Source organism: Bos grunniens, chromosome 5, assembly GCF_055505025.1.
Source record: "Bos grunniens cultivar Pamir isolate PY7600 chromosome 5, Bosgru_T2T1.0, whole genome shotgun sequence".
Lineage (NCBI taxonomy): Eukaryota > Metazoa > Chordata > Mammalia > Artiodactyla > Bovidae > Bos > Bos grunniens.
The window spans coordinates 106,851,989-106,867,128 of record NC_141169.1 but is presented as its reverse complement, the minus strand read 5'-3'; the positions used below and the strand labels follow the sequence as shown (position 1 = coordinate 106,867,128).

The 15,140-nt window shown below is 46.4% G+C and overlaps 1 protein-coding gene across 2 annotated transcripts in view; it reads left to right on the top strand.

The window, feature by feature from the left end:
* Positions 1 to 12,446, top strand: part of DYRK4 (dual specificity tyrosine phosphorylation regulated kinase 4) — a 49,927-nt gene extending 37,481 nt beyond the window's left edge. For both annotated transcript variants that reach the window (XM_086402357.1, XM_086402358.1), the window contains 5 exons: positions 765 to 937; positions 3,052 to 3,112; positions 8,327 to 8,456; positions 10,793 to 10,968; positions 12,124 to 12,446. In XM_086402357.1, coding sequence (XP_086258483.1) covers positions 765 to 937; positions 3,052 to 3,112; positions 8,327 to 8,456; positions 10,793 to 10,968; positions 12,124 to 12,368 — 785 coding nt within the window. In that variant the 3' untranslated portion in view covers positions 12,369 to 12,446. The remainder of the gene's footprint in view (positions 1 to 764; positions 938 to 3,051; positions 3,113 to 8,326; positions 8,457 to 10,792; positions 10,969 to 12,123) is intronic.
* The last annotated feature ends 2,694 nt before the right edge of the window (positions 12,447 to 15,140 follow it).

Here is a 15,140-nt window from a genome sequence, read left to right as displayed (position 1 = left end):
AAACTTCAGGAGATGGCGAGGGACAGAGAGGCCTGGCATGCTGCAGTCCATGGGGTCTCAAAGAATCGGACATGACTGTGCGACTGAACAACAACAACATCATAGCTGCTCCACTTTGCCGTGCAGCAGAAACTGTCACAGCAATGTAAAGCAACTATGCTCCAATAGGAGATCATTTAAAAAGCTCGCCTGACAAATTTACTTGCTTAGAACAATGCCTTCCTTAGATCTCTTTATCAACAACTTGAGGATAACGACCCCTCATGATAATCAGGCTGCTGTGATGATGTGATGAGACAGATGTGGGGGAGACTCATAAGTCATGCTTTTGAACTGTGGTGCTGGAGAAGACTCTTGAGAGTCCCTTGGATCACAACGAGATCAAACCAGTCAATCCTAAAGTAAATCAACCCTGAATATTCATTGGAAAGACTGATGCTGAAGCTGAAGCTCCAATACTTTGACCACCTGATTCAAAGAGCAGACTCACTGAAAAAGACTCTGATGCTGGGAAGGGTTGAAGGCACAAGGAGAAGGGGATGACAGAGGGTGAGATGGTTGGATGGCATCACCAACTCAATGGCCATGAGTTTGGGCAAACTCCAGGAGATGGTGAAGGACAGGGAGCCTGGTGTGCTGCAGTCCATGAGGTTGCAGAGAGTCAGACAGGACTGAGTGACTGAACAACAATAGATGAGTCATAAGTGCTGCAGATATGTGCTCTGGGAGGTTTCCATGTGAGGTTTCTCTTCTCTCCCCCGCAGTCTACACCTACATCCAGAGCCGGTTCTACCGATCCCCAGAGGTGATCCTGGGCCATCCATACAACATGGCCATTGACATGTGGAGCCTGGGTTGCATCATGGCCGAGCTGTACACGGGCTACCCTCTGTTCCCCGGGGAGAACGAGGTGGAGCAGCTGGCCTGCATCATGGAGGTGAGGGGGCCGGGCTGCCTTCCAGCCGACACCCTCGGGGCCGGTAACTTCTGTTCTCAGACGTTTCTGTTCTCAGACGCCAGGTGGCATCTGGCTTGCTGTAGAGCGGTGGCCAGCGCCTGTTAACAGGGGGAGGGTTGGATGTTTTGAAATTATGTACGTTTGAGTTGACATCTAACATTTTTATCAGAAATTTAACTAGTTGCAAAGGATGTAATTTCCAGCATATAATGGATCATGATGTTTAAAATAAGACTGTTATACCAGGCTTTCCAGGTGGCTCAGTAGTGAAAAAAAAAAATTCCTCCTGCCAATGCAGGAGACATGGGAAATGCGAGTCTGATTCTTGGGTCAGGAAGATCCCCTGGAGGAAGAAATAGCAAGCCACTCCAGTATTCTTGCCTGGAGAATCCCATAGACAGAGGAGCTTGGTGGACTATAGTCCATGGGGTCACAAAAGAGTTGGACACAACTTAGCAACTAAACAACTTTCCTATATATATTCAAAAGAATCTAAGAACCAGACTGACACAACACCCAGCAAAATCTGTATACCGTTCAGTCATTAGTTATCATCTTAACTTTCTGGGAAGAATATCTCCCAGTGAAAAGGTTTTACCAAGACTCTCATATAATCACATATTATGCCTGTTATTCTCTTACTTAAAGGCATCTTGTTATGAGGCCAAATTAGATGACAGAGGAAGCTGGTGGGCTACAGTCTATGGGGTTGCAAAGATTCAGACACAACTGAGCGACTAACACTTTATTTTCACTAGGAAGACAAGTTAGACAGTGCGGGAAAAAGTAATCCCCAAAAGTGGAAATTTCACATTTTAGGATTTTCCCAGTGATATTTTGACTGTGAACAAAGGTATAACTAATTTCTTACTGTCTATCTGTTTATCTATTCATCCATCCCAAATTTGTATTTTTAGATTTTCTTAAAGATGGTTGGGGAGACACATATAGCCTTGAGAATTAGTATAGAGATTCATCTCATGGTTGAAACTAATAATAGAGTATTTAACTGCTTTAGGTATTAGTGCTATGATGATAGCCATGGTGGGATGAACACTACCCTGGAAATCAGTAAACCTGGAAGTTACTCCTCTTTCTCTTTGACAATTCACTTCCATGCTCTGGGTCTCTGTAAAGTGAGGGGACCAGAGTCCATGGCTTCTGAGGCTGATTGGATGATGATGGACGATTTAATGAAACATCCCTGAGCCAATCATCTTCCAATTTCCAGGAGAATTGGGGATGGGGCAACAGATCCAAGTGGAGGTTCCCACTGCCCCAGAACTGATTCAGCTTCCTTGTGATCTCAAGCTGAGGAGCACGAGGGGAAGGGACATGGCTGGGAACGCAGGGCTGACGGGGACACCCTTTGTTTCTCTCTGTGCAGCCCTGTAGGTTGCTGTGCAGATAAGGTCACCAGGCAGGCGCTGCTCTTTTCTTTTCAGAAGGTCATCCTGTGGTCTGATGTCCATCTGGTGGTTTCCGTCTGCGTTTCCTCCCCTTCCCTTTGATGCTCTGAGCTGGGAGGTGTCACTCCTTCATTCACGGGTGGTGCGCAGCTGCACTGGTTTACTCGCTCTGGCAGTGAGAGCTGGCAGCCACATCGAGTGCCCACCTGGCCGGTGCTGATGCCCGTTTAGGGTAACGTGGGCAATGCCGATAGATTCTCAGGATACTGGAACGGCCCTGGAGTAGGAGTTGAGCCTCAGGCTGTGGTCCTGCTCCATCACTGGCTTGAGGTTATCCCTTCATGCTGCTGTGTGTTGTTTACTCACTCAGTCCCGTCCGACCCTTTGCGTCCCCATGAACTCTAGCCCACCAGGCTTCTCTGTCCACGGGATTTCCCAGGCAAGCATATTGGAGTGGGTTGTCATTTCCTCCTCCAGGAAATCTACCTGACCCAGAGATCGAACCTGCGTCTCCTGCCTTGGCAGGCTGATTCTTTACTGCTGAGCCACCAGGGAAGCCTTCTTAACTTCATATCTCGGGTCCTTGTCTGGAGAAGCCAGTTTGGCCAAAGTCCCACCCGCTTCCAACAGTCTTGGCAAGTGTGACCCCAGGAGGGTGAGTCCACCACTTTGCCCTTGTTGCAGGTGCTGGGCCTGCCACCATCCCGCTTCATCCAGACGGCCTCCAGGAGACAGATGTTCTTTGGTGAGTCCCGGGTCTGACTCTCTTTTTTACCACGGTGGCTGATAAGATTCCCTAGCCCTTGAAGATACCTTCCATGCCCACCCCAAAGGGCAGGCTGTGCTTAGAGGTTTCGTTCAGAAAAGTGAAAAGATGCTGAGAATGGTACCAGGTGCGTGATGGAGGTGGGTGGGGAAGTCATACCAGGAATGAGGTCTTGGCAGGTGCCTGAGAGTGACCAGGTTCATGCCTAGAAGACCCATCAGTGGATCTCAAACCCTCAAACATTGGAACTCTACCCTCTTTTATAAACTCTCCCCACCTCCGCTAGCAGCTTGCCTACCCACTCACATGATGCACTATGAAGGGAAATCAAAGAGCAGAAGAGTCCTCGCAAGAACAGTGGAAAATTCCATCATTCCATTTCATCATTAATGGACCCCTATTCTTTCCTGCTGAAATTTTCTTAATTGCCCAGCTGCTTACTGTTCCAGGTTCACTGCATCTTCGCTATAAAACGGATAAGCAAGGGCTGTCAGAACAGTTTTGCTGTGGATATGCAATGGCTTGTCAGTTATGTACAGGACATCTGCCTAATTGCTGGAATTCAGCCTCATCCACGGTCCCTAGGCTGCCCCCGCCCCATCACAGTTCCCAGGCTCTGGATTTTAGGCTTCTCTGCCCTTCCAGCCAAGTCGTGCTGTGCAGGACAGACAGATGAATGAATGAGGTGCAACTGAGGCAGGGCTTCTGGGCCGCTCTGAACAAGGTGAAGCCAGTCCCAGGTCTGCAGTCCTTTTCCTAAGGGAGTCGCATGGAACGAAAGCCACAGTGGCCCTAGTGACAGCCAAGAGGAGCAAAGCCAGGTATGAGGGAACGGGGCTCCTTGAAAGGACTCCCCGCCATCCGAATGACACATCTTGTCCCATCAATAGCACAGTCAAAAAACCACTGCCCTGGGGGAATCCTCCTGGACAAAAAGATTGCAGTCGTGTCAATGATCAGTCCATGTATATTGATTCAGCCACGTGGGGGTTAAAATGTAGTCTATTTCCATATCATTTGGTGAAAAAGCCATGGCCCTGAGCCCCTGCCACAGCCACAGGTTCTCTGGCATCTCTCCCAGCATTCCTTGGAGCCATGAGCCAGAAACTAAAAGTTTAAGGTCGGGCAAGAAAGAGTCTTCCAGGATCCCCCTCCAATGCCAAAGCTGTCGTCCACTCTGATTGGTTGGTCCTGCGCCATCCCAATGGTTACATCTTGTAAACGTCAGCATGTAGTCATAGCCAGAGGCGTAAAGACTGCCTCTCTGAGTAGGGTCATTGTTGGTGTCCCGGCTGCCTTAGGAAAGTGCCCACAGGCTAGATCTTTGAAAGTAGTCTGATGAAAGCAGACCTTCTTTGAAAGACTCACTGGTGTAACTTTTGCACAGGGTGACAGAACTGGTTGTTTGATGCCAAATATACTTTTCCCCTTCACCACTTTTAACTCAGCCTTTTGGATGTCAAAGTATTTTAGGGAAAGATGAGTAGGCACATGCTGCTCCCTCCTGCTTGACAAAGACATTGTGGGGAGACTCACCTCTCAAGCCTATAACCCTGAACTCAGGAGACTGTATTTGGGGGAATCAAAAGGAAGGGAATAGAGGGCATTTTTGGTAAGAGGATAGCAAAGGCTCACACATGTCCATTTCATTGAGAACCTGACTTTTACCATCAGCACCAGGCTTCAGAAGGAGTGATGTGGTTTTGGTAGCAGCATCATGCATCTTCCCTTCCCGCACAAGAAAGGACTTCATTGGGAGCCGCGTCTTCTTCTGTGCTTCCCAACTTTATCTGACTATGAGAATCATCTGGGTTCTTGGAAATAGTGCTAATTCCCATCACCCTCCTGTGATATGGTGGCTTTGAGATGGGAGTTAGGAGCCTGTATGTTTTTACAGCAGCTTAGGATGAGGCGAATTTGTGAAACACTATGCCGACTTTAGTTCTTGTATCTCGGGCTGTCAACAGGTCCTTGACCACCCCAGCCACTCCAAGTTAATATCTCTAATTAGCAGCAAAGTGATGTTGCTTCAAGGACAGCAAGAGATGTAGGTGGTCCAGGCAGCAAGAAGGAGGTGGGGAGGAAAATGGGGTAATGGAGAAGAGAGAGGTGGGAAAAACTTGTACAAGAAAAGCAGTCAAGGTGGCACGAATACACAGAAGAACTGTACAAAAAAGATCTTCACGACCCAGATAATTACGATGGTGTGATCACTGACCTAGAGCCAGACATCCTGGAATGTGAAGTCAAGTGGGCCTTAGAAAGCATCACTATGAACGAAGCTAGTGGAGGTGATGGAATTTCAGTTGAGCTATTTCAAATCCTGAAGGATGATGCTGTAAAGTGCTACACTCAATATGTCAGCAAATTTGGAAAACTCAGCAGTGGCCACAGGACTGGAAAAGGTCAGTTTTCATTCCAATCCCAAAGAAAGGCAATGCCAAAGAATGCTCAAACTACCGCACAATTACACTCATCTCACATGCTCATAAAGTAATGCTCAAAATTCTCCAAGCCAGGCTTCAGCAATACGTGAACTGTGAACTTCCAGATGTTCAAGCTGGTTTTAGAAAAGGCAGAGGAACCAGAGATCAAATTGCCAACATCCGCTGGATCATGGAAAAAGCAAGAGAGTTCCAGAAAAACATCTATTTCTGCTTTATTGACTGTGTCAAAGCCTTTGAGTGTGTGGATCACAATTAACTGTGGAAAATTTTGAAAGAGATGGGAATACCAGACCACCTGACCTGCCTCTTGAGAAATCTGTATGCAGGTCAGGAAGCAACAGTTAGAACTGGACATGGAACAACAGACTGGTTCCAAATAGGAAAAGGAATACGTCAAGGCTGTGTATTGTCACCCTGCTTATTAAACTTATATGCAGAGTACATCATGAGAAACGCTGGGCTGGAAGAAGCACAAGCTGAAATCAGGATTGCCAGGAGAAATATCAATAACCTCAGATATGCAGATGACACCACCCTTATGGCAGAAAGTGAAGAGAAACTCAAAAGCCTCTTGATGAAAGTGAAAATGGAGAGTGAAAAAGTTGGCTTAAAGTTCAGCATTGAGCAAACGAAGATCACGGCATCCGGTCCCATCACTTCATGGGAAATAGATGGGGAAACAGTGGAAACAGTGTCAGACTTTATTTTTCTGGGCTCCAAAATCACTGCAGATGGTGACTGCAGCCATGAAATTAAAAGACACTTACTCCTTGGAAGGAAAGTTATGACCAACCTAGATAGCGTATTCAAAAGCAGAGACATTACTTTGCCAACAAAGGTTCGTCTAGTCAAGGCTATGGTTTTTCCTGTGGTCACGTATGGATGTGAGAGTTGGACTGTGAAGAAGGCTGAGCGCCGAAGAATTGATGCTTTTGAACTGTGGTGTTGGAGAAGACTCTTGAGAGTCCCTTGGACTGCAAGGAGATCCAACCAGTCCATTCTGAAGGAGATCAGCCCTGGGATTTCTTTGGAAGGAATGATGCTAAAGCTGAAACTCCAGTACTTTGGCTACCTCATGCGAAGAGTTGACTCATTGGAAAAGACTCTGATGCTGGGAGGGATTGGGGCAGGAGGAGAAGGGGACAACAGAGGATGAGATGGCTGGATGTCATCACTGACTTGATGGACGTGAGTCTGAGTGAACTCTGGGAGTTTGTGATGGACAGGGAGGCCTGGCGTGCTGCGATTCATGGGGTTGCAAAGACTTGGACACGACTGAGCAACTGAACTGAACTGAACTGAAGGATGACTATAGAGTTTGTGTTATTGTAAGCCCATGAGTTTGATTCTTCTTTGATCATCTGTCAAAAGACAGCATAGGATAAGGTGGGAGCCTGGTGCCACAGTCAAAAGGAAAGTGGGGATTTGATGAGATGGTAGGATGGCATCACCAACTCAATGGATGTGAGTTTGAGCAAACTCCAAAAGATGGTGAAGGACAGGGAAGCCTGGTGTGCTGCAGTCCGTAGGGTCACAAAGTCAGACACCACTGAGCAACTGAACAACAAAAACAGGACCCCTGCCCTACGCAGTACCCCCAGCCCATTTGTGTCTGTATAAGCACACAGAGATGCCCACGTGTGTATACACACACACACACACACACATTTGTAGGCTCCTTCAGGAAATCAGTAAAAAGAGCAGGTGTTCTGTTGGACACACTGCAGATTGCATGGAGTGCATAACTGGAAGCACTTCATGTGTGCCTTTCATTGTATGAGCCCCACTGAGTTTTTGTGAGAATTCCATGGAGTGTGTCAATTGTGTGTGTGTGTTTATATATCCACCCTTTTACATGCATGTTTGTAGGGTGTGAGCATACACAGTCATCTTTATGAACGCGCTCACTGGTGGATGTCCAAACGAGTGGTCTCACCTGCAAAGCACTGTACTAGGTGTTCTCCGGCCACCTTTGGAGCTGTCTCCAGGGCTGCTTTTCAGCAATGACAGATCATACATTTGGTGAGGGCTTTAAAAACAGTGGAAATGGCTGAAGAAAGGCATTCTAAGCTGTGTCTTAAGTCACCAGCCAAGTTTGGTCATTGCAATTATGGACAAAATGTTCACATGATTGTAAAAAAAAAAAAAAGAAATTAATTTGCTTGTGTGGTTTGTACATGAGTTCTAAGAGAAAATTCCTTCTCCTAAAATGACTTTCTTGTTATTCCCCATGGATGTCCCAAATTCTCACATTTTGGGATAAGTGAAGGAAGGAACAGGGGCAGAGATAAGCCAAGAATGGACAGTATCCTTTTTGTTCAGAGCTGAATGTTTCTGTCATTTCATATTTACTTTAAAATGTTTTATTATTTTATTATTATTGTTATCGTCATCATCATCATTATCATCATAATGATTATTTTACGTTGGTTGAGGTTAAATCATTGAAATCATTTAATTGATGCTGGGAGGAGGTGGTGGGAAGGAGGCTCAGAACTTATGGAGTAGTAGGAAACGTTGTTTGTAAATTGTGTTCATTGGATTGGTTTACACGTGGTTATTTCACACCGGCTGGGGCTTCGGGATGTGTTTGTGTGGGGGTTGGCGGGGGAGGGGGCGGTGTGGGACCGAGCAGGGGAAGGCTGCAGAGACCTCGCCAAGAAGCAGCCCGGTCGAGTGAACAGCTGTGATGTGATCAGTGCGTATTTACACCTGGAACTAAACACAGAATGTTGTATCTCTAAAGATTCCAAAGGTTTTCCTAAAAATATAACCAACAACAGGGGGAAAAAGAGATACCCGGATTCCAAGGATCTCACCGTGTTGCTGAAAACCTGCGACACCAGCTTCCTGGACTTCCTCAGGCGGTGCTTGGTGTGAGTTTGTCAGGGTGTCTTTGATTCTGGGGTTTCCTCTTCAGCTCTGTCCTTTCCCACACGTTTGCGGGTGAAAGTCTGGGAGGCAGTGATGACAGCACAATGAACACAGACCATAGAGCTTCAGGGTCTACAAGGTGCTTCCCCATCCATTGCCTGATCAGGCTGCATCCACCCACCCGTCGTCCTGTGTGATCGGTGGGGCAGATGACTTAATCTGTTTTGAGACTCAGAGGCTGACGCTCAGAGAGGTTAAGTGACTGCCGTGGAGCACGCAGCGTGTGGGTTGAGCTCTCTTGCTTCCTTGGCCTGACTGTCTGGCAGCGAGGTTGTAGGCACGTCCTCAGTGTCTCCTACTTCACGAACTGAAGCCAAGGTCTTCACGGAGCCTGTTGTAACTGTTTGAATCCACACCCAATATAAGCTGGTTTTAGTGCCCTCCCTGGAGAAGGCGATGGCACCCCACTCCAGTACTCTTGCCTGGAAAATCCCATGGATGGAGGGGCCTGGTGGTCTGCAGAGTCGGACACGACTGAGTGACTTCACTTTAAGTTTTCACTTTAATGCATTGGAGAAGGAAATGGCAACCCACTCCAGTGTTCTTGCCTGGAGAATCCCAGGGATGGGGGAGCCTGGTGGGCTGCCGTCTATGGGGTTGCACAGAGTCAGACACGACTTAAGTGACTTCACTTTCACTTTTCACTTCCATGCATTGGAGGAGGAAATGGCAACCCACTCCAGTGTTCTTGCCTGGAGAATCCCAGGGATGGGGGAGCCTGGTGGGCTGCTGTCTATGGGGTCGCACAGAGCTGGACACGACTGAAGAGACTTAGCAGCAGCAGCGCCCTACCCACCCATTCCCCTATAATTTAGAATCTAAATCCTCTCATGTGAGAGAATTAGGGAAAGGGTGATCTAGAAAACATTTAATATGTACAGTTTTTTAGTATCTATAGGCATATTTTGAACCTTAGAAAGTAGGTACTTCTGTACTTCAGTCAAGTCATAGGAAAAAAAAAACAGCACAGAAATCATTTTAGAACAGGACCTAGTTTAGAAGGTATTTAGAAAGTACTAGCTATTGTCACTAGTTTAAAAAGTCTTTTTTACTTGGCTGTTCTGGGTCTTAGCTGTGGCACGTGGGATCTTTGATCTTCATAGACTGTGCAGGATCTTTCAGCTGTGGCATGTGGGCTCTAGGGACAGATCAGGGATCGAACCCAGGCCCCCTGCATTGGGAGTGTGGAGTCCTAATTACAGGACCCCCAGGAAAGATCCTATGGTCACTATTTTTACAGAGGTTGAGACTTTCCTGGCGGTCCAGTGGTCAGGACGCTTCGCTTCCCATGCATAGCATGCAGGTTCAATCCCTGTTTAGGGAACTAAGATCTCACAGGCTGTGTGGTGTGGCCAAAAAATCAAAATTAAAAAAGAACTTTAGAGAATATAAGAAAAGGTTCCTGAGAAGTGAATCTCGGCTCAGTCAAAATGAAGAACTTTTAAAGAACTGGAGTATTTAAAAGTTAGAATAGCTAGTTCTGTGAGTTAGTGCCTGCTCACCAAAATTACTTTTTTTGCCTTTCTTAAGGCAAGATGACTCCGTGGTGGGTGTTCTGTCAAATATATTTTGTTACTACATTAGAAGTTTGGATTATCACCAAGTCCCCCTTACAATCTTAATATTCTAGCATTCTTTCATTTTCTTTGTGATGTATTTGGAGGTCCAAATTCCATAGTTTTGGAATAGCAATTAAGTATCTTCATTTTGGTATTCTTAGTCTATTAGATCCTGAGGTCCATTGGTTTAGACGTTCTATACTATTTCTTGGAATTGCTAGGAACTCCGGAAGCCTTGGGCTCTGAGATTTTCCTTGGCTTGTTATACACATTTTCTAAAAAGATCACTTCTACTTGTTGCTTCCAGGTACTTCAAAATGAGGGCTTCCCTGGTGGCTCAGCAGTAAAGAATCCGCCTGCAATGCAGGAGACCTGGGTTCAGTCCTTGGGTCGGGATGATCCCCTGGAGGAGGGCATGGCAACCCACTCCAATATTCTTGCCTGGAGGGCTCCATGGACAGAGGAGTCTGGTGGACTATAGTCCACGTGGTCACAAAGAGTCAGACACACACACACACACACACACACACACACTTTAACATTGTATGTCATAATCTCTGTTCTGTGGTATCTCTGAGTTACAACATAGCTTAAATGGGTTCTGTAAAAATGAACCATCTTTATATTTTATTTAGGTTCTTTTTGGGGTCTTTGAGAGTATTTCATTATTAAAAAGGGAAATAGAACCCTAACCGGTCCTGGGCTTTGTTGGTGTGTAGCTGGGAGCCCTCTCTTCGCATGACCCCTGACCAGGCGCTCAAGCATGCTTGGATTCATGAGCCTCGGAACCTCAAAGCTCGGCCCAGGCTTCAGACCTTGAGGAAAACGAGTCTCTGTTTCCCCTCTGAATCCAGGAAGGACAAGGTTCAAGCACAGCATCACTCTGGCAAAAAAGGTACAGCCCCTCGAATAGCCCATTCTGTCTTCATAATCCCAAGGAAATCAGGTGGCTCTGGAGGACCACATGTCAATTTCTCTGAGCTCAGCTTTGGTTAATTACTCTGGTTTCATCACGACCAGCCAGCCATTTCTTTCTTTTTTTAAAAGATTTTTGATGTGGACCATTTAATGTCATTATTGAATTTGTTACAACATTCCTTGCTTCTGCTTTTCTTTTTTTTTCATGTTTTGAATTTTGGCTGCGAGGCATGTGGGATCCTAGCTCCCCAACCAGAAATGTAACCCACAGCCCCTGTACTGGGAGGCAAAGTCCTAACCACTGGATCTCCAGTGGCAGTCCTGGCCTGCCATTTCTTCATTTGGGAATTTTCCTCTTTCAGGAAACTTGGTTGTGGCCAGGTTCTCCTTTTTATCCCCTCTCATCATTAGGAATTTCCATTTTTCTCCTATCTTCATTCTCTTTCCTCCCCTTTTCTTTCAATCTGCCCTCCTGTGCGTACCCTATAATTACCTTTTGAATTTTTACCAGACAGATTACAAAACTATGCAAATATCTTTTATCAGCAATATAACCTCGGGGTTATGTACTTGATCACTGGAGTCAGGATATCTGGGATAAATTCTTGCCCCACCACTCACCAGGAGTGAGCCCTTGGGCAATTTACTTAACCTCTCTGTTCCTCAGTTTCTCCATTTATGAGAATGAGAGTAAGGCTGATTCTGTCTAGCTGAAGGAAAGAGTGAAGCAATCAGTAACTGTCAAGAGCTTAGAATGATGGGCTTCCCCTGTGGGTCAGTGGTAAAGAATCCACCTGCAGGAGATGCAGGAGACCCGGGTTTGATCCCTGGGTTGGGAAGATCCCCTGGAGAAGGGCATGGCATCCCACTCCAGTATTCTTGCCTGAAGAATCCCATGGACAGAGGAGCCTGGTGGGCTACAGTCCATGAGGTTGCAAAGAGTCAGACAGGACTCAGTGACTGAGCACGCATGCTTAGAAGGATGTCTGGCACGTAGAATGTGCTTTACCAATGAACCGCTTTTGTATCGTTACCACCAGGGTTTCCCAGAAGTGATTTAGAACCTGTTGGACAGTTAGGACATAACTCATGTTTGAGCACTTACTTGTTCCCGCTGTCTTCTCCTTGGCAGATGTGGGCCTTCAGGTAGAGGCTAAAGACAAAATCAAAGATGGCGCCACCAAACAGGATGAGAATCGAGGCAATCAGCAAGGCTCTGGCCAGCACACGGCAGAGGTGATCCAGCTGCCTCATCTGGCAGAAGCTTCCGGAAAGCCAGAGGTGGCTGTTGGGCCAGTGGAATCCAAGACCTCCGCAGGACAACAGAACAAAAAGTCCTCCCCCAAGAACACAAATGCTTTACCGCCTATTGTGTGACCCGAGCGGAGGGTGTGTCTGCTCTTTCCCCACCCTCCCTGTGATTTGTATTAGAGACAGTGCTTATATTGTACAATACTTAAGATGGTTGGTTTTTTGTTTTTTGTTTTTTTTTTTTAACCCATAAAGGTTTGTTTAAAAAAAAAAAAAAAGGACCTCTATTCACCTGGCTGATTGGCATGATTTCTGTGATGAGGGATTGGAAAGAATGTCCTTGCACCCAGGCTTCTTCCTTATGCCCTTAACCAAATAAACAATGGGTGCATGGGGTAGGGTGGGGATTGGGGGGTGGTGGGAATGTTACTGACCAGAGTTCTTGGCCCTCCCCAATAACTAGAAATTGACTGGAGGCCAGAGAGGAAATTCAGGCAAAGTTTTATCGGGGTCCCTGCTGCTGGAGTGGGGGGCAAGCACAAACAGCAGATTCCCTTGCTCACTCCCTGGGTGAAGGGAGCTGGGTCCTTAAGTGTGGGGTAAGGGTACAGGGTATGGGTGTGTCCAGGGTTTGGGCTGGAGGAGTGGCTTGCCCAGCTCTTAGGTGGTGGTGTGGGCAGGGGATATGCTCAGTACCCTGCTTTTGCTCCTGACGCCTGTTTTGGCTCCAGGCCCTTCAAAGCTGACAGTGGATTTGTTGGTCTCTTTGTATCTTTTGGGTCCAGAATTTGCCCCCAGCTGTGCATCAGATCAGATCAGATCAGTCGCTCAGTCGTGTCCAACTCCTTGCAACCCCATGAATCGCAGCACGCCAGGCCTCCCTGTCCATCACCAATTCCCAGAGTTCACCCAGACTCATGTCCATTGAGTCAGTGATGCCATCCAGCCATCTCATCCTCTGTCCTCCCCTTCTCCTCCTGCCCTCAATCCCTCCCAGCATCAGAGTCTTTTCCAATGAGTCAACTCTTCACATGAGGTGGCCAAAGGACTGGAGTTTCAGCTTTAGCATCATTCCTTCCAAAGAAATCCCAGGGCTGATCTCCTTCAGAATGGACTGGTTGGATCTCCTTGCAGTCCAAGGGACTCTCAAGAGTCTTCTCTAACACCACAGTTCAAAAGCATCAATTCTTCGGCACTCAGCCTTCTTCACAGTCCAACTCTCACATCCATACATGACCACAGGAAAAACCATAGCCTTGACTAGACGGACCTTTGTTGGCAAAGTAATGTCTCTGCTTTTGAATATGCTATCTAGGTTGGTCATAACTTTCCTTCCAAGGAGTAAGCGTCTTTTAATTTCATGGCTGCAGTCACCATCTGCAGTGATTTTGGAGCCCAGAAAAATAAAGTCTGACACTGTTTCCACTATTTCCCCATCTATTTCCCATGAAGTGGTGGGACCGGATGCCATGATCTTCGTTTTCTGAATGTTGAGCTTCAGGCCAACTTTTTCACTCTCCACTTTCACTTTCATCAAGAGGCTTTTGAGTTCCTCTTCACTTTCTGCCATAAGGGTGGTGTCATCTGCATATCTGAGGTTATTGATATTTCTCCCGGCAATCTTGATTCCAGCTTGTGTTTCTTCTAGTCCAGCGTTTCTCATGATGTACTCTGCATATAAGTTAAATAAACAGAGTGACAATATACAGCCTTGACGAACTCCTTTTCCTATTTGGAACCAGTCTGTTGTTCTATGTCCAGTTCTAACTGTTGCTTCCTGACCTGCATACAGATTTCTCAAGAGGCAGATCAGGTGTTCTGGTATTCCCATCTCTTTCAGAATTTTCCACAGTTAATTGTGATCCACACAGTCAAAGGCTTTGGCATAGTCAATAAAGCAGAAATAGATGTTTTTCTGGAACTCTCTTGCTTTTTCCATGATCCAGCGGATGTTGGCAATTTGATCTGTGGTTCCTCTGCCTTTTCTAAAACCAGCTTGAACATCTGGAAGTTCACGGTTCACATATTGCTGAAGCCTGGCTTGGAGAATTTTGAGCATTACTTTACTAGCGTGTGAGATGAGTGCAATTGTGCAGTAGTTTGAGCATTCTTTGGCCTTGCCTTTGTTTGGGATTGGAATGAAAACTGACCTTTTCCAGTCTTGTGGCCACTGCTGAGTTTTCCAAATTTGCTGGCATATTGAGTGCAGCACTTTCACAGCATCATCTTTCAGGATTTGGAATAGCTCAACTGGAATTCCATCACCTCCACTAGCTTTGTTCGTAGTGATGCTTTCTAAGGCCCACTTGACTTCACATTCCAGGATGTCTGGCTCTTACACATGGTTGTCTTTAGTCCCATACAGTTTCTTTGTATTTTGTTGCTGGAGGAGAGGTGTGTCCAGGTGCAAGCACTGCAGCTAAGGGTCCCAGGTCCCAGTCTGTCTCAGGAAGAGAGCTAAGTATTCAATGTTACAGCATCACTAGTAAAAGTGAAAGTGTTAGTTGCTCAGTCATGTCTCTCTGTGACCCCATGGACGATAACCCACCAGGCTCCTCTGTCCATGGGATTCTTTAGGCTCCTCAGTCCAATACTGGAGTGAGTTGCCAATTTTCTTCTCCAGGGGATCTTCCCGACCCAGGGATTGAACCTGGGTCTCCTGCATTGCAGGGAGATTTTTTACCATCTGAGTCACCAGGGGAGCATCACTAAAGAGTACTAAAAGAACAGCATCACTAAGAGAACCCTAAATAATAATCAACTTTTCCCCTCTTGTCCGAGTTAACCTATGCCAGTTAGAATTCTGGTATGGGAATGATAGAAGCCAAGTTCCAACTCATTTAAACAACAGGGCATTTATTGGTTTTAATGACTGTGGGGAATCAGGATGGGTAAACG